This window comes from Strigops habroptila, chromosome Z (assembly GCF_004027225.2).
Source record: "Strigops habroptila isolate Jane chromosome Z, bStrHab1.2.pri, whole genome shotgun sequence".
Classification (NCBI taxonomy): Eukaryota; Metazoa; Chordata; class Aves; order Psittaciformes; family Psittacidae; genus Strigops; species Strigops habroptila.
This window is the reverse complement of record NC_044302.2, coordinates 75,966,749-75,985,872: the sequence shown is the minus strand read 5'-3', so window position 1 is coordinate 75,985,872 and position 19,124 is coordinate 75,966,749. Positions and strand designations below refer to the sequence as shown.

General features: G+C 36.8%; 1 protein-coding gene across 4 annotated transcripts in view; it reads left to right on the top strand.

The window, feature by feature from the left end:
• The window catches only part of CERT1 (ceramide transporter 1), a 77,077-nt gene that overhangs the window by 29,740 nt on the left and 28,213 nt on the right, over nucleotides 1-19,124 (top strand). For 3 of the 4 annotated variants that reach the window (XM_030470873.1, XM_030470872.1, XM_030470875.1), the window contains exon 4: nucleotides 18,969-19,076. The exons of the other annotated variant lie outside the window; for it this stretch is intronic. In XM_030470873.1, the coding sequence (XP_030326733.1) occupies nucleotides 18,969-19,076 (108 nt within the window). The remainder of the gene's footprint in view (nucleotides 1-18,968; nucleotides 19,077-19,124) is intronic. 4 annotated transcript variants of the gene reach the window in all.

Sequence of the window (19,124 nt, the reverse complement as noted above, 5' to 3'; positions counted from 1 at the left end):
GGATACTGATTAATTATGTAGTTTTTCCACTTTAAAAAAAGGCAAGCAGCTTCTTTTAATATTGATTTCAGTTTGGACAGCTTAAACTTCAATGCTTTGCAAGAATTCAAGTGGTTCTTTAATTAAAAAGAAAAAAAAAAATTGTCTTCACATTTAAAGGAGTAGATTGAGAGGTTTCTTAGGTAATTCCACTACCCAATTTTTTCAGTGTTTACTTAGTATCGAGATAGGGGTAGTAAGTACTTTCTTACTTATTTTATTGAAGTTGTTTTTGTGCTCATTGCAATAAGAGTGAGTAATGTCTTCTAGAATGTTATACAAATGGAAGAAAAGTATGTCTACAAGTAGGAAGTGGAAATAAAATTCTTTCTGTATATGCTGAACTGACAAGAAATAGTTCAGTTTGTATCTTGCTGTCCTAATGTAATAGCACTGAACTTGACTGTTCCTATTCTTACGGCTTTTTCAGTATGTCTAGTTTGCAATTTCATGGCTAGTTAACACTTTTTCAGTTTGTTGTACACTCCTTTTTGCTCTGTAGTGTCTGGAGTATTTGAAACAAATAGCAGTTGTTTTCATTCTTAAATGGAGAGGGAAATATGGCACTTCTAAATAAACCATCAAACCATTTAATATATTAAAGCAATACATTATTTAAAAGCATTCTCTTTGTAGTATGCGACTAAACAGCATGATCGAGACAAGGCAAGGAAAATGCCAAAAGGTAATGCAGGCTTGTAACAATAGCTTGGGCTCAAGTTAGAAGTATGTAATTAAATCTCAGAAAATTGTGAGTTACTTGCATTTTTTTCCAGTGCAATATTCTGTTGTCTTCATAATATGGTAGCAGCTTCATATGATAAAATCTTATAGGTGTGGAGGTGCATCTGTTCCTACTAATTGTTCCTACTAAAATACATAGCAATCTTATCAGCAAAAGCCTGGGAAAAGTGCTGTATGCACATAAATAAATGTTTGATATAATTAAACATAAACCAGAAATGTCCAAGTCCAGTTTTCAGTCTGGTTATTGTTTATGTTTCTATAAGAATGTGTCTCCAAATGTCTTGTTTCTGTATTTTTCCAAATTGAGTGGTTAGTGCTATATCCTGTAATTTATATACAACTTTGAAAGAAAAATGTGCTGGGAAAATATACTACTTCTTAATAACATTGATAGGATGTGAAAAATAGACTGGAAATTAATTCCATTTTTCATTTGAATTAGTATGAAGAATGCTTTGGTGATCCTTAGTTTTAGTAACTTTTCACCCATCCTTTAATTTTCTTCAGCTCTTACGGAATTTTTGTATCTAAGCACTTGATTGACAGAGGAGAAGATGGGCTTTTATGAGGCAAAGTATCCCATTTCACTGAAAAGTTCAGTTTGTTTTCTGCTGGCTTGGAAATTTTCTGAAGGAACTTTCCAGGTCAGTTTACCAAAACTCAAGCAAAAGTTCCTTGTCAAGCTGTTGTTACCAAATAAAAATTGTTTGTGTTTGAGAACTAGGTTCTTGAACAGACACATAATAATTTGAATAAAATTGGGAGAGGAAACTGTTTCTTTTACTAAGCAGTCATTTTGATTAACTTGAGTGTACTGCCGTATGAAGTACTTTTGTTTGTTTGTTTTTTAAGCTCTTTGTTGCTTACTGAGTGGGTGGGTAGCTCTGGTAGGCTGTTTAAGCTGTTTGCTAACAAAAGTATGTTTGTGAGACTTACTGTAGCATGTCACAAGGTTGTTTAGAGTATGAAAGATGGACTGAAGCTTTGTGACTGTCTCATTGTGCTCCAAACAGAGAAAACACTGATTTAAAATTAATTTTATATTAAATTTGAGTATGTGCAGACTTAGAAAAACTTTCTGCTTAGCAACACTAATGGGTAGCTGGTAGCTGAGAAATGTAGAACATCTAATGTTCGAGCATAAAAACTGTTAGCTTACTGCTCTTTTTTTTTTTTTATCATTGAATTGTCTTTTTTTGTATTGAGACTCTTGAATACTTACTAGATTAAATGTTTCCAGTACACCTTCTAAAACGCTTATTAATCTCCCTGAACTGGAGGAGGGAAAAGTCTAAAACAGTGGTAGGCCATCAGTGAGGCAAACAAGGAAATAGTTCATGTGTAACCAGGAGTCCTTTCTTCTGCTTAACTGTTGCATGAAATGTACTAAACAGATATTTTACAACCAGGCAGTAAAATGCCTGGTTGTAAGGGTGTGTATCATTAGAAAGCTTCTCTATTCTCCTACCCTGAGGGATAGGTATATGATGGCTGATGACCTTTTCTTAGATGGATCTAATGGCAATTTATGTTGCTGAAGAACTCGGGACCAGATAAGGGTTTCCACATTTTGGTGGTTTAAAAACATTGATGATGCATGAGCACCAATTTATCAATGCTTTTGAAAAGCCTCTCTCTTATTTAATAATATATTGAAACAGTGACTCCAGGTTTCTATTGTGGTTTGAAAGTGGAATATGGAATTTCTAATCTAACATTAGAGAAACCAGCTTAAATATTGATACTTCTGTACTGTGAGGAAAATGTCTGGGTTTACCTGTAGAGAATATGTTTTCATTCTTTATCCTGTATCCTGGTAGAGTGGATATATTAATTTACAAGCTTGCATTACTTCCCAGAGGTGTAGATGAGGGGAGTGAATTGCTGTTTACTGTGGGAACCATCTGATAATTAAGCTTATTTTGAGCAAATTAACTTGAACTCCTGAGATTCAGATAGTGATTTTTTTTTTTTTTTTTTTTTAATGTTAATCTAACACCTGAGTTGAACATTTAGTGAGAATTTGTTTAGAAATGAAAGTTTCATGAGAAAGTCTGCATTGGCTTGTTTAGGTTTATCCCATTTAGTTCCATCTAGTTTTATTTTTTCACACAGATTCTGCATGTGCTCATTATTGACTTTGTGGCTCCTCGGCAAAATAAGTTAACATTGGTTTAAGTCTTGAATTTTGAAAATCTTGTGTTTATCAAACTGAAATGTTTATTGCTGAACTTCTTACAATACCTGTCTTTGTGTCAAACTGGAAAAGGTCATTCTGCAGAGGGATATCTAGGTGCCACCAAGTTTGGCATGTAAGGAATAGGTAGGTTCCCTTCATTTTGCAGTCATGAGGTACAAAGTGTTACTATCGAGAGCAGGAAGCATGAATTTCAAAGTCTGTCTGTGAAAGGCATCAAGCAGCTACCTTGAAGGATTGACTACTTAATTGTTTTTACTGTTGATTAAACACTGCAAGAGGAGGACTCAGCTAGTTAGAATAGCGATAAACAGAAACAAAAAAGTAAAAACTATAAAATGTCTTCTCAACCATTCCCCTCCCCACCCTGGTAGCCTGGGGGAAGGGGCATGGCAGCCTCAGAGGGTCAAAGGTTGTTTAGCTTCTAAGTAATTTGTGAAATTCTTAATATACTGCAACTTGTTTTTTTAAATTCTCAGTTGTGAAACTCAGTAAGACACTTCACATCCCAATTTTTTTGCGTTGTTTAAGTACAGATCTAGTTAAGATGGTGAAAAACCAAAAAGCTGGATTTGGCAGTCTAGTAAAGTGAAATTTAGGCACAAGTATTAAAAACAATTGGTTCACATCCTTTATTAAACACTGATACATTTCCAAATAAATAAACTAGAATTAGGACATTTGAGTTTTGAGATAGTTATTTTCTGAATGTGGATCCTAGTTTATAGATTAATTTAGGAAACTGCAGGGCAAACTTTAAACAGCATAATTTTGATTGCAGTTAATAAAAGCACTTCAGAATATTGTTGTAGGGAAAAAAAGCCCACAACAAAAACAAACAAGCAAGCAAAAAAAAAAAACCAACCCAAAAACCAACAGACCAAACCCAACCAACACAACAAAACCTAACAGAAAAACAAACCACAAATTGTCAGCTTGAAATTTTCACAAAATGCTTCTTAAAAGAATTAAAGTGTGGTATTTAGAGTCATTAATTTTACCCTTTCTCTTGTCAGTGTACTGTTCTGGCCTTCTGTCTGTGTGTTTTTTTCTCTGACAAACACAAGTGTAAGAAGTTAGGGAGGAGTAACTTTTTCTGACTCAGAGGAAACCTTGAGTTCCCCTTCCAACTTGATAAGCACACAGAGTGCCTCAGTTGCCTGTGTTTTGTTCTGTAGTTGAAATGCTTCACCGAGCCCCAGGTGCACCTACCCATTCTTTCAACCTAATAACTGCCTTAAGAGCTTTTGCATTAACAATACTTAAACTTCAGCTTTTGTTTGAATACTGGATGTAAATATTGATCTATGAGATTATTTTTAGTTAGCTGTGCTAAGAGAATATTGAAAAATGCTAATGGAGGTAATTTTCCCATACTATTTTATTAGCAATGGATACCAGAGCAAAATAACTTGGTCAGAAACCAATATCAGAGTTTTATTTTATGAAAAATACAGCTCAGGTGATCACAGCAAAGGAGGAGTACAGAAAGGTTGCTGAGGTCTGAAAAGGAAAAAGAATGTGGCTCCCTAATCTGTTAATATGTTGGCATTTCATCCTAATACCAGTTCCTCTGTCCCTACTTCCCCTCCATACCCATTCACAAGTAACACTAACTTAAGTGGAAGCAACAGTATAGATGAAGGAAAGCACAGGAGGTAGAGGAGTAGGTAAATACTGTTTAACTTTGGGTTTATTTTTCAAATTTGAAGTGAGATTGTAGGAGGGTGATGAAAGTTCTCGTTTTTTCTCTGTTGATATTGGTGGCCAAAGTGTTGGAACAAGTTTCTTAGGTAGTCTTGGTGTCAGCTATTGTTTCCAATCAAATTCACTTGGGTTGCTTTGTGCCGTTGCCTGATGCTCTGCAGCACGTCAAGGAAGTCTAAATTTTTCCAGTTGATGCCAACACTTTGGATTGTATAGAATATCCTATTAGTTTCTGTGATATCATGTGTCACTCCAGAAGCTAATGCCCTGCTCTCACTGTGGAGTTGGAAGGCACTGACTTGCAGCAGTAGTGGGACTTGCCTGAGAGGAGACTGGAGAAAGGCATTCAGGTATCTGTTAAGCTGTAAAAAGTTACTTGTTTAACAGATTTAAATTTGTAGGCAAGCTGCTGATGATTGGAAGAAACATGTTTAAAGGTGTTGCAAAACCATTGTGTATTAGTTCCTAACTAGAAATCCATGACCTGTTGCTCAGACTTACACAGGAACTTTGATGTGTCCTTGTTGCTGTTTGGTCACTATTTTATTTTGGCATATAATATGTAAATTAAGTTCTTGTGTATTCACATTTGACGTCTCCCTTCAAAGCTGACTTTGAAGTGTTTGCAGAAATACTCCCTGATAATTAAACAAGAAAATAAGTCCAAGCGTAGTCTTAAGTGCTGTACTGAGCTTGCTTATTTTGGATTTTGGCCTGAATCTCAAACTAAAGTGGAAAATAGACAGGAGAAGGATACAGCTGTCTCAAGTCCAAGCACTTTTTCTAGCTTTTCAAGTTCATTGGTGAATAATGTGAATACTGGATTTTCCTTCCTGCTCTTCAGTGACTAGCATAGGTATCAGAGGAGAAAAAATGAAGGGCCCTCCTTAAGAAAGAGTCACAAAGTTTATCCTAATTCTTCCCTTAATATGAAATAAAGTCACCCTTGTTAGATGACATGTTTGTAAGTTAGACTGGTAAGTGTTGTAACAGTAAGGGGTCATGGAATTATTTTAGCCTGTTTCTGCTGTTAAAGGGACTTCTTGCCATCCTCATCGTATCTGAGGTTTCCTTTATAGAGTAGTCTTACAGTCAATCTGGAGAGGAGATTATTCTCTTCATCTTTGCAACACTTAAGATTTCTTGTCTTTTTCTGTTGGAACAGCTCCCCATTTCTCCATTGTTGTTCATATGGGCATCTTTTATAACTCTTTGATAGCCTGTAGGGCTCTCTTTCAAACTCAATTCCCATCTTTCCTTGATGTACAGCACCAAAACTGGGCTCAGTATTCTTACTGAGGATCCTACAGATGTTGTATAGAATGTAGGGTGATTTTGTGGGTATTGTAGAGTACCCTGTTTTGCCATGATGTTGGGTTTTTTTTACTTACTGACCTTGAGAACTACTAAATCTGATTCATCTCTCAAACTGTCTGCAGATTGTTACCTGTCCTCTTCTTGTGCAGTACAGTATTTCCCATAACCAAGTAAACCTTAAACTTCCTTTTTCTCCAGCGTGCACAGTTTTGTTTTTGCTGCTCCTCTTTCAACTTCAGTCTTTCCAGCTCTGCTGTCTTGAGTTTTGGTTTCTTTCCAGACATAATTTTGTGCTGCTTGGTTTGGGTTCAGTTTAAGTGATTGTGCTGCTCATACTACTTTCTAAAGTAGAGGCTAGCTAGGTGAAGAAAGGCTAGATCATTTAGTGGTACCTTAGATGATAGCTGAGCTTGCTTGTTATTCTGTTGGGATCTGCTAATCTGTGTCTGAAGACGTATACGTATGTTTGCTTAAGGTAATCTTAAATCTTTGTATCCGTGAAAGCTGTGATCACTGTCTACTCTATGTTCCTAATCAAAAAGTCTTCTCCTCCATCTAGTCAGAACATTAACAGGTAGTTTTCATAATCTTAGTAGAGGTCTTGAACTCTGTCTCTCAAACTGCTGCCCCCAACAGCAGTGAACCTAGTTCGGATGGTTTATTCCTTGTTTTCCCTTAAATTAGCTAAATGTATGAATTGACTGAAGATGCAAATGCACATAAAGGTTGAAGTAACTTTTTAATCTTGTTATAGCCATACTGGTGAACCAGGGGGTTCTAAAGAATGCCTGAAAATTATAGGCCAAAATGCAAATAAGCAGAGCATTGCCTGGTGGGTGTTATACCATGTGAAAGAAAACACTTTGAAAAGTGCTAACTCTGTATCAAATAACATGAAAGGCGTGTGACACTACTGCTAAGCTGTTAAGAGTATGTCAGTCAGTATTTTTGTAATGCTGTTTAATGAAGGGTGATGTACGTGGCTAAAGTAAACTTGGTAAAGCCAAGTCTGATGCTGAGTCTCAGAAGTGACTGGAACTAAGCTACCAGACTCAATATGCAGCTGGCTGTGCAGTAAATAACCAGTCTTTTTTATAAACAAGTGGAATTCTAGTAGTAAACTCAAAGGTGTTATTAATTCCCTTTGTGAAAACAACTCTGGTAGATCATTTTGACAGCATATATTTTCATGTAATAGAAATGAAGAGAGTGTCACTGTTTGTCACTGGCAGAATGACACACAGTAGATCTAGGAGTTGAGCTCTCCCATGGCAGAGTGGCAGCATGTTTTTGCATGGTCTCCCTGAAAAACAATATTGTTCATTGAGAGAGACTTGTGCCAAGCTTGACTTTGGTGATAAAATCCTCTTCAAAATCAGGGTAAGCTCTTGATATCAGGAACAGAAAGTACAGAGCTGCAGTGTGGAAGTAGTGAGTGGTTAAACAGTTAAAAGCTGACCCTTGCCAAGTAGATCTGCCTGCTGTTTACTCATCATTATTACTCATCAGCTCAAACAGTACTGTGCATTAACAGATAGAAAAATCTTGGATACTCTATATGCCTCCATCTACCAAATGCAGTATTTATTCTCTTTAAAAAGACTGTGTAAAGGGTGTTTTTTCTTCAGTGAGTTTTTATTACAGTGAAACTTACTGAGCTGATACTAACACAGCAGTTACACCCTAGCCATAGTGAGTAGATGTTGCTCAGTCACATGGGTGGGGTGCACAAGTAGCAATGGTACATACTCAGTAACATTCAGCAAAAGTAACATTTGGACTGTTTTGAGAGACAGACACACACACCACCACCAACTCCTGCCCCCCCTTCATCCTGAGAGGGAGAAGCTAATGTGACTGAGGAGCTGGGGGAGTTATTTTAAAAACTCAAGGCTGGGGACTTCTTCTGATTTTTTAATTCCATGTCCACTTGCTGTTATTGGAAGCTTTTAAGGTAATTCTTTTGATATAATTTCCACTGTAGGACAACAGAAAGATCCTTTTATGCCTGTGAAAACAGGTAACACTTGAAAATATGCATTTGCTATCACTTTAGTGTCATCTAGGTGAATGGATTTACTGCAGATGAATCAATTCTGTTATCTTGACCATGCCTATTTTAGGGAGGGGAGGGGGGAGAAGAAGAAAGTTTTCATATTTAGCTGCTAGCATTTAAATGTCTTATATTGATTGGTATGAACACAGGCATCAGAAAATGGCAGGAGAGAATAAGGAGAGAGGTGCCCACCTTTTTAACCCCTGGTAATCTGAAGTAACTTGTGAGGACTTGTTACTTTAAAAATTGGTGGTTTAAGTAAGCAAATACAGCTGAGGCTGCTCAGCTGATAAGAGCTGCTTGCCCTGATGTATGCTATGATGCTGATAGTGAAACTACTACTGTAGAGAAGCTGTGCTTTCAGGGGAAGATTAGATGAATTGCTCAAGTTATTAGTCCTTTACTGGAAATAACGAAAGTCTCTGTCTTTAAAATGGAATTAAACATGCTTTTTCAAGAAGGAAAACTAAGCTTGGGTATGTCTTACACATTCCATTATTTTAGCACTGTTATCAGCAACAACTCTTTAATACATATGATATTGCTGGTTGTTTAATGTTACTAAATTTGCTAAGTGCCCTTACTGCTGGAAACTCTATATTTCCTGACAGAAGGGAAAGCCAGTGAATCAGCAGTTTCAATTAACTACACATGTGTATGCTGCCGCAAACCTAAATGCTGTCACTTCCAAACTGTTGTAACTTCCCTTTCAGGACAGGAAAACAATAGTTCTCTGTCTGTCTTGGCACCCTTTTCCCACTCTTGGTCCCATGTTTGAACAGCAGCTGCAAGTTGCAGCTTTATTAATAAGTAGCTACAGTTAAGACTGCTTAGATCTGGACTAAAGCTTTCAGTCCATTCCAGCCCAACATACTTGATTAATTATAAACAATGCAGATTGTTTCATTTTGACCAGCCCAGTCTTTCTTTGGCTGTGTATTCCAGTTATGTTTTATAACAATCACTTTATCTTTGAAAATAGGTACTGTAATCCTCTGAAGAACATGTTGGTATGGGGTGGAGGCCTGGGTGTCTAGTTGGACATACTCTGAGCAGGATGTGGTACTAGACAGATCTTGCAACCTAGTCATTCTGATTCTATGATAAAAACACATTTCTTCTTAGGAGTTCAATTCCTTCTTGCTCATGTCAATATTTTCTACTTCACAACAAAAGGATTCCTAATTTTATGACTTGAAGTGATCTTTTTTAAGAAAGTGAAGTTTTATTGCCTCAATTTGCTAGTTTTCAGACTTTTTAAATAAAAGATCTGATTAAACTCTCTCCTGGAAGTTTTCCTTTATTCTTGCTCTGTTTGAAGGAGCAGGTTCTACTTATTTACATTCTTGTTTCTACCTTCCCCTAAATATGCTAAATGAGATTAAGCAGACAATCAAATACCTATTTCATGTGTTTAGTGGTATTAGTTGGTTTGAAGAAATCTGTTGGGTAAACCTGCCATTTTGTAATGTAAAAAGAAAGTGCAAAAGATAAGCAACATCAGCTGTTTAGACTACACTTCCCATGATCTAATGGAACAACACGTAGGACTTAAGGTTTGTGCAAGTGTATCTACTTGATCTTCAGAGACTTACTGGACTTGTTTGCATTTTAATTCTTGGAAAGAGGCCGTCATGCCCGCTAGGCATGTCTTCAGCCGATCAAGAGTGTTTAGCTGACAGTCATACTCTCAGAGTATCCATGTGGGTAGACAGGTGATGAACTTGGAATAAGGACATGCTCCACTATGTGTTTGGGCTTGATCATATGAAAAAGTCTGCAATACATGACCTCAGGCTGCACTTAGAAGCAAAACCTGTGTGTCATCTGGCTGGAAAGGTTTTCTGCCAGCCAGGTGGATTTATAGTGTCTCAATATAAAATGCTTCAAGACAGGCCTTCTCTTTTTTAGACCCCTGTGGTACACAAGCAGTCTGCAAAATTTTCCTTCACTATTCTAGACTGTGGGACAGCTTAAAGTCTGGAGTGCTTTGGATGTACATACCGTACACAGCTTTACTTTTCTGTCATTTTTATGGCTGCTACTTCGTCATGCCTGAGCTGAACTATATGCCAATCTGTCAGAATATAAAGATCTGGTGGCAGAATACGGATTTTGTCACTGCCATGCAGAATGAGCAGGGAGCACCTTGTGTACTGTCAGGTGGAAGTCTCCCTCCATTCACTTACCGGTGGAGTGAAGTCAGCTTTTAGTGTGTTGCAATTCAAAGCAGATAACAGCAAGACTATGGCCATTCTCTTTAAGTCTTACATCACTCCCCCATATACATGTTCTGGTGTCTGCAGGGAATAGCATTAGTGTTTCGAGCAGTTAGTGATCTCTTAAACACATGCGTGGCTTTTTCACAATGACTTCTTCAGGGGTATGCTGCTGGGAACAAGCAATGGGATTAGGCTTCACAATATGTAGAGAGTACATGGATCTGCAACATAATTTATTCTGAGGACATACTGATTGACTGTGTCTGCAGTTGCCTGAACTTTTCATAGTACCATGTGTGGTTAAGGTACAGGTTCCTGAAGAAAGTGCTCCTGCAGCGTGCACAAAGCACAGTGGCACTGTTATGAAATGAGACAGTTTAGTTACTAGAAGACTGAGTTAGAATAGGCTACTAAACTGTTCGTTTTATCAGTAGTACACAATTCTCTAGCTAGTACTTGTTGCAGGGATGTTTTTGTGGTGTTTACCCAGCACTGCACTGGCATCCTTTATCTTGTTCATAATTTTTTACCTCTCTGGAAAGCAGTAAGAATAGAAAAGGTGACCCATAGCTTAATGCACAACTTAATGATGGCCAACAATATTACAGTCCTGTATAAAGCTGGTGATAATGCATATCTTCAAAGTCCTAAGCATTTTGGAGCCTAGATCCTTAGGTTTGCTTTCTTCTGGTGCACTAGAAGCAGCCTTTTGTGAGCTGTTTTTTCACCAGTTCCCAGGTTTTGCTTCAAGGGCAGGGTAGGTCAGCTTATCGTAGAGACCTGTGCTGTTCTTGAAGTTGTTTTCCTATTGTCTTGCACAACAGGGTGTTGGCTTTCAGCAAATAAAAGCAGTCTGTTTCTTTCCACATGAATGAAGAATGATAGTATGGGGGGTGTTTTTGTATCGGCAGATTAAGTTGAATTTAAAATTTTTACTGATATGTTTACTGATATTGTGTAATGGCAAAAAAACCATTTTAATTACCAAAGATCAGCTTTCTGAAAGTTGCCTTGCATAAAACAATTCTACAGACTTCTAAGTAAGCCTGCATACACTTAAGTGTTATGAATAGATAACTTGCTTCAAATGAAATATCTCTGTATCGCTACTGCATAATTTTTTATGGGTTTGGAAAGGTTTAACTAGAACTTTTTTCTTGTGATGCTTCTCAAAGTGCATATGCATACAGGGGAAACTAGTTTGGTGAGAACCTACTTAATGCATACTCTGTGCGTGAAGGAACCCTGTGCCTGTTGATCTGGCTGGTATGTAAAGCTCCGTTTCACGATGAGCTGTATGTTTAACAGCTGTAAACTAATGGCGGATCAGTTCAATGTAAAGACAAGTCTTCTGCTGGGACATGGTACTTGAAGCAGAGGTGTCCAGATTGCTCTATGTCACATAGTAAGCTTTTTTTTTTTTTTAAAGTAAGTTATATTGAGCCTAAGTACTTCATGTTAGATGAAGTTTTGAGGAATCTGTGCCTAGACATTTGCTAGAGTGTTTAGTTTGGTGCTAATGATTTTTGGACAATCTTAACTGGAAATCAGCATGTTGTTAGTTCACTGTTTTTACCTGACTGAGAGGGCGTTACTCCAGAATAATTGCATCAGTCTCTAATAAAACTTCTAATTCACTGTCGTTCAGCAGTAGATGTCATTGTTGCTTCTTGTATACTCTGCAGAAAACTTTATCCACACTTAGCAATGTGTCTCAAATGTAATTATAAAAGCTAAAGGTAAAACTTCTCCGGTTTAATTGTCTGCCAAGGAAAGGAGGTTTGTATGCACAGCGGCTGAAGCAGAAACAGGGGAAGGGTTACTGTTGGGCTTTGACCAATAGTAACCTTTAGACGTGCCTGTTTCCTTTTTGCTAGTGCCCTCTCGTGCTCACACATGATATTGACTTGGGGAGGTTAAACACATAGACTGTTATCTTTTATCTATTGTATGTTATGCTTATACATAAATGAACTATCACAGAAGTAATATGGGGTGTATGGAAACTTAATTTCCCCAGTCCTGACCTGTTATAACACAGTGTATTAAGATATCTTATGATGGGAGGATATACTCTTATGCTTCAGGTTGGTAATTCAGCAAGTTTTTTGAAATTATTTGAATTTTTAATCCTTTTGGATATCAAAATGTGCCTTTTACATAAAGCTCAATCATACAGAGCTCTTAGCAAAATCTAAAATTGCTTCTAAAGTTTTGTGAGGTGGGAACCGCACTGTGTGCATATCTTCGCCTTTCTGTGTCGGGCACTAGGTCTTATGTCTAAACATTTGAAGTGTTAAGATAATTTATCACTTTAGCATTTTATCATGTTAGACTTGCTCTTGACCCACAAACTAACATGAGAATTATAGAATTGGTAGTGCTAGTCTTTCAACCAATTCATGTTTTCACCTAACTTTTCAAAAATGTTGGTACATCCATTGTGTATCAGGTGCTGAAGATCTTGCAAATGTTTCTTATGTAAGCTATTTTCTGCTTGCCATGCAGAACTCTTTATTATTTGTTTATGTGGTTATTCTTTCAGAACATTACAATGGATACTTTCTGTCTAGTGTGTTAATCTTTTGTAACCAAAAAAAAAAAAATAAAGGCCTTTGGACAGAATTATTGCGTGGTTAGTTTGAGCTTAAGACATGGAATCTTTATGTAGCCAAATTGATGTATAGTTGGAAACAGATCTAAAGCTTCTACTGATGACTGTGTTCTGTAAGCATAAAGAGCTTTCAAACCAGACCAGGCTGACCAGACTGTCAAACATTATTTTGACATATATAGAAGGACTGGTTTTATGAAACGTCAATCCTGGGGAACTTCAGGAATCTGAATGAAGAACACGACAAAGAGATACATGTCCTGGGGAGTCCCTTATTTTCTATAACGTCTTTTGTTTCAACTTTGTAATGGGTGCAGTAAGTCATCTTTGCTTTTGAGGGAAGTGGGTGTTGAGGCCTGATAAAAACAAGGGCTACAGCAAGAAGGAAGTAGGATGACTAAGGAATAGGTTTTGAAAGTCGAGAAAAACGTGTTAGATTCGATAGGGTGCAAGATGTAAAAAAAAAAAAAAAAAAAAAAAATCAAAAAACCCACTGTGTTGAAAGTAAACTCTCTTTCTCAGCCTTTTCCCAAACTCCTGTGTTAAGATTGCAGTTGAAACAAGGTATTCTCATTGTTTTCCTTTGGGTATAAGATCAATTTTTCTCAAATCTTCTGTCAAACATAATACGGAGTTTTCCATCTCTGGCAACTCCCAACTTTCTTCATCCTCCAGTGGCTGCTACCTGTTTAATACTTAGGGGTGCATCAAGCATTTAAAAGACATTTCTATTCTCATGGCTAGATCAATGTCTGAGGATTGAGTGGAAGTAAAAAATCTGTTCCCATGTGTAGCAGTGACAAAATAACTGTTAACTGCACTAGGTGAACAAAAGATTTAATGGTCTTTGTGTCTTTTGCAGAAGCATTTCATTTGACTATTTTTCTGCTTGTCGGTAAGCCTGGTGATGAATTTTGTTCTGCGTTGCTGTGAAGCTTTTTGTAGTCCATTTCTTCTTGTGCAAGTAACCTTGCCTACACCTATACTTTGAATTCTAGGGTTTCTTAAGATGTTTCTTCTGAATACGCAAAATGTTGCCTTCTTAAAACCAGGACCAAAACTGTCTCAGACTTGCAACAAGTAACTTTCCATAAACGTGGAAAAAACTGCCAACTTTGCTGTTTAATGATGGTCTCTACTTTGAAATATGTTTTTGCTCTGTAGCCCAAGGTTCTTCAGGATAACACTGATTATGGGTGTTATCTACCTCTGTGTAGAAGTGTTTTTCCACTTCTACACAGACGTGATATTAATATAATAATTCACTACCTTAAATAGGTTAAAAAAGAAAAAAAGTGGAGTAAGAGGCAATCCTTACTTCCGTGCCACTTTGAAGGGTAAGTAAAATATTGCCTGTGTGTTAGGGTGGGCACTTCCCTGCAGAGCAGCTCCTGCAGTGAGTGTCCCTGCTGCCTTCTGCACGAGCACCTGTATGTATTTGAATGAACTCATTCTATAAAATCTTTTAAAGTCCCTCTAGCTTGCAAAGCATTTAAAGCAAGTAAGAAGACTTACTTCAGTGCATTGGGAACTGAGGCCAGAACATAAGTGCTTTTCCTGACAGTGCCTAATAGCAGAATGGAGATTTCTAGTTCTTGTGTAGCTCTACAGATCTTACTTGTCGCTCTCTTGGCGGTCTAGCTTCACAGGAGGGACAAATGTAGTCACCTTCTAGTCTTGCTATAGCCTCATGGCTCAGCAGTACAAGCTGCTTTAGTTTTATTATTAAGTCAGTATACAGAGGGATTCAGTTATTGTGATCTTGGGGTTTGGTACTTTTGTTCAGGGAAGAGTTTTATTCTGTAAAATCACACTGACACAGTGGTTCTCAACCTGGGAAGCAGGACAGTAAAGACATTCTGTTGTTCACCTTCTCTGTGGTCTCTTGGGTGTCCTCCTACTCAGTGTCCTGGTTGCTCTTCATTCTGGTTTTAGAATGCCTGCATCTCCTTATGCAGCTTTTGTGGAAACATAGCATTTAAAGGTGTTGAATAATATTTAGTGAAAAGTTTTGCAGTGTACAGTAACAGTTAAGAGTATTCATGGAAAAATGGTACACATCCATGTAATTAAACATGGGTATGAACATGTGAATAAAGATTATCAAAGGCCTTTAGTTGCCTTTGTCAACCTGCATTCTCTGTGCAATGATTTGTGTTGATACTGCTTCTCAGCTCTTTCCCTTTCTTTAGAAAGCAGTATATAGCTCCAGGACTTATCTGCCTGTGTACCACTTTAGCTCATGCAGCTATTAGAGGTTTATTGTTTGCAGGCAACACATGGTGATTTGCCAAGAGTATATGGGGTCGGAGAAGTAAAGACCCAAAAGGTAATTGTTACTTAGCTTGGACAAGTGAGTGTTGCAGTTACAGTAATCTTAGGGCTATAGTGCTAGAGTTTCTATTCTTTCAGTTGTCTATTATATTTATTTTTCAACTTTTAATTCCTGTGGGGTTTTTTTTCCTCCTGTGCACATAGTATGCTTGTTTATTGTGGAATTGCAACGTTTATCACTGTTGGAGGAAAAGTATGTCTATATTTCTTTACCTGGTTTTGCAGTTGCAAAGAAAGTTAGTACAAGGTTTTTTCTTTTCCTGCACTAGGGGAATCATCCAGCTTCTGTGGTCTGGATTATTAAATTTTCATCTCTGCCTTTTTGCTAACAACTACCTTGTCATTTTTAAAACCTTAAATTTCCATTGTCAGTGGCTATGGAGCAATTGAAAAATCAGGCCTACAGACACATGTTAATTTAATCTAACTTCAATCCTCAGAAGTGGAGCCTGAACTGCACTACCCATAGTGTCTGTGGTCTTGCTGTCTACAGCCATCCCTTCCTTGTCTCATCCTAGCAGTAACCTTTCTTTCTTCAAGTATATGTTGAAGCATTTGCAGCAAGTCTAAAAATTACTCATGGAACATAGATGTTTTATGGAACTTGTCTGCTTAGTCTTCACCAAGTCTTTCATAGTACCTTCCAGCACTTTAGTTTTGCATTTTTACTTTTTTTCTACATTCTTGTTTTTCATAAGATATTGTGGTTTGACATCTTGGATGTTTGAGTATGATTTTTCACAAATACTGCGGAGAACAATATTAGAGTCACTGTATCCTAATGTCTGTTTCACCACCCCCTAGGGTAAGCCATATGCCTGAGAGGGAGGAGCTGCCTCCAGCTTGTGTTATGTAAAATACTAAATAATTTATAGTGCTAACTGAAAATATCTGCCTTGATTGACAAACTTATGTTAAAGTGCTTGACAGGCGCTAGATTGAGACATAATCGAAATAATTCCTTGAAGACACGGGAGAATAATTTTGCTTTATTTGATTTTTTTTTTTTTTTTTTTTTTTTTTTATGTGGGGAAGCTTTGCTGTGAGTCAGTCTGTGTTTTACTTGAGAATATTGTTGACCCACTTTAGGAAATCCTTAGCTGGCAGATCAGTGTGAACCATGATGGAGGTCTGCAATATGATTCTGCAAACACTTACTGAAAGCAGCTTTTCTGATGTACTGCCTTGTTGCTGATACCAGCATCTGCTCCAGTAAAGAATCACATGAAGCTTTGGATCATGTGGCTCTTTCCTCTATCACAACGAAAGGATTAATGGATTTTTTTGCACCGCCTTAGAAAGCTGAAGGTGTTGCAATGTACTAACAAATGCCAGTTTTAGTGTAGCTTTGAAGCCATGATGTATGCATGGAATTTCAAAGAACTGCATCTATACTGAGCATAGTAAATTAGCATTAGTGTTTGATGGTATGAATTGATACAACTTCTGCAAGCTGTTGTTTTGAAGCAGAGACTATTAGCTTCTATCATATGGACTCTACCTGCTTTTCCAATTTTTATCTTGGGAAATTAAAAATTGCATAAACAGAAGAAGCTTGTGTCAACATTCCTTTTAATGTAATTGAGTATTTCTGCAGTGAATAGTTAATGATCTGCTTTGTGAGACATAAATGCAGCAGTGACCTGCTCTCCTTTAGATGTTGCGGTAGTAGAATGGTGGGGCTTTGCATGATGCATGCATCTGTTGTTTGTGTTAAGCTGCTTGCATGTGTCTGTTGGATGGCTTGTCTCTGCATCAGTTGTAAAGGAATACTTCTGTTTCTTCTGACAAATAAGTATGCTTCATGTAATTTTCATATCATCCCCATACAGCTCTTTCTCCCCTCTCCCCCCAGCTATTAAAACGTAATTATCTTAGGCAGTTTTGTGAACATGATGTGTAAATGCATATGCTTTGGATTCATGTTGTGTGCTGTTTGGTCTGCTCTTCTGTTTGCTGAATTTCCTTCTTGGTTGCAAATGGTTAAAATTGCCTAAATGCTTTTTATGTAGTACCATTTTATTGGCAGCATTTGCAAGTTGATACCTGTATACAGTTCATAGCTGTATATGCTATCTTGTGTACAATCCTGAAGCATGGATAAAATGTTTAGTGGAATTAGTAATCAGAAGCATAAATGACAGTCAAATGAAGATACTGCTGAAAAGGTACCTTAAAAAATTGATATGGGAAGAAATTTTTTTCTTTCACTCAAAGTTTTTATTTTAAATTACATTCACTAGCATTGACTGTTTGGGTAATATTGGAAGAAAATTATTGAACTCAAATGTAGAATATAAGTCACTAGATTCTCTACTTCTAAGATTACATCTATTCCTGTAAGTTTTAGAGTACTACTACTAAGATGTGACTTTGATTAAATCTTCAGCTAGAGAAATTTAGAGATTTCACTTCCTAAACTTAAATCCAGGTTTTGCATAGGTGTGTCTCTCTTGCTTAAAGAAAGCAATCAGAAGACGTTTGCTTCTCTTCATTAAAATGCTCTGACCTCTATGCAGTGGGTATTTTGGCTACATTTTAAAAATTATCTGTTTATTAATCATATCCTATGGAAATGAAAATTTACTTTCTTTCTGGTGTGTATAACTTTCAGAAAATAGAATGGGTCCTGTCAAACTGAGTAGTAAAAGCACATTCAGAGCCATCTGAATATTTGGGCATATGATTAAATAAACACTGAATTATCAGTAAACCAGAAGTTTTTTAGATTTGCATCTAGAGGAAATACTAAAAGAAATTAAGAACTGTTTCATGCTTCAGTGTGTTGTGTGACTCTTACAAAATGCTCTTTTGAGATTTATTCTCATTAAACATTTCTGAAACAAAATAATTGTATGCCCAAAACTCATATTTGTCTTTTAAAAAAGCAGTTTATTCCTTTAGCAACTTCATTTTCACTTGTCAAGCCTTTGTGAGATATAAAGTCCATTAAAAAAGCTAAAAGCCTTTACTTGCATATTTGCAAAAAACCCCCAATCAAATCTTCATTATTTGATTTCTGTTACACTTAAAATTGCCACCCAGTGAATTAAGGCATAATCTTTGTACTGAATTGCATTGCAATTCAAAATGTGGTTCAATATTGCAGATACATTACCAAAGCCAGGTATACTGTTTCACACTTGAACTGATATTGTAAAAAATTTTTTCAGTCTGGTATAAAGAGTTTTGCTAAATGAGCTTGGAACAAGCAAAGGAGTATCTTGATAGCAGTAATTGTCTGGTTTTCTATGATTTCTATTTTGTTGCTTTTAAAAATAAAATTGCACTATTTGAATGATTGGAAGGCTTGACTGAGAATGATTGTCTTCAAACTGAACCATGTTAAACTCCTGATTAATTGTAGAATACTTCAGGTTTTGAATGCTGTGTGAAAATTGTTGGTAGGGATTACATAAGCCGAAATAATGGCACATTGTCCTTTTCTTGAACCCTTAAATATATATTGTCTTGTTCTTTTGGGAGTTTATAATAGGTTATAGATAACTAATTTTTCACAAATCATTATGATAAAAAATAGATTCAGAGTAACTTTATGGATACTGCATCAATACCTTAAAAATACAGGCACAATTTGAGTTATTAAGGCCCTGCTGCTTCCTCACAAGAAACAAATGGATGAGTTTCAGAGACAACGACATTAATCTTGCCTTCGTGATTTCCTTTTTATTAAAAGCCTCAGCACTCTAGTTTCATGTGTGGTTTGTTTTTTAGACTGAATCTGGCTATGGATCAGAGTCAAGCTTACGACGCCATGGATCTATGGTGTCTCTTGTTTCTGGAGCAAGTGGATACTCTGCGACATCCACCTCTTCGTTCAAGGTTAGTGAATAAAGTTTTATTGGTATTGATGCATAAGTAACACACAAC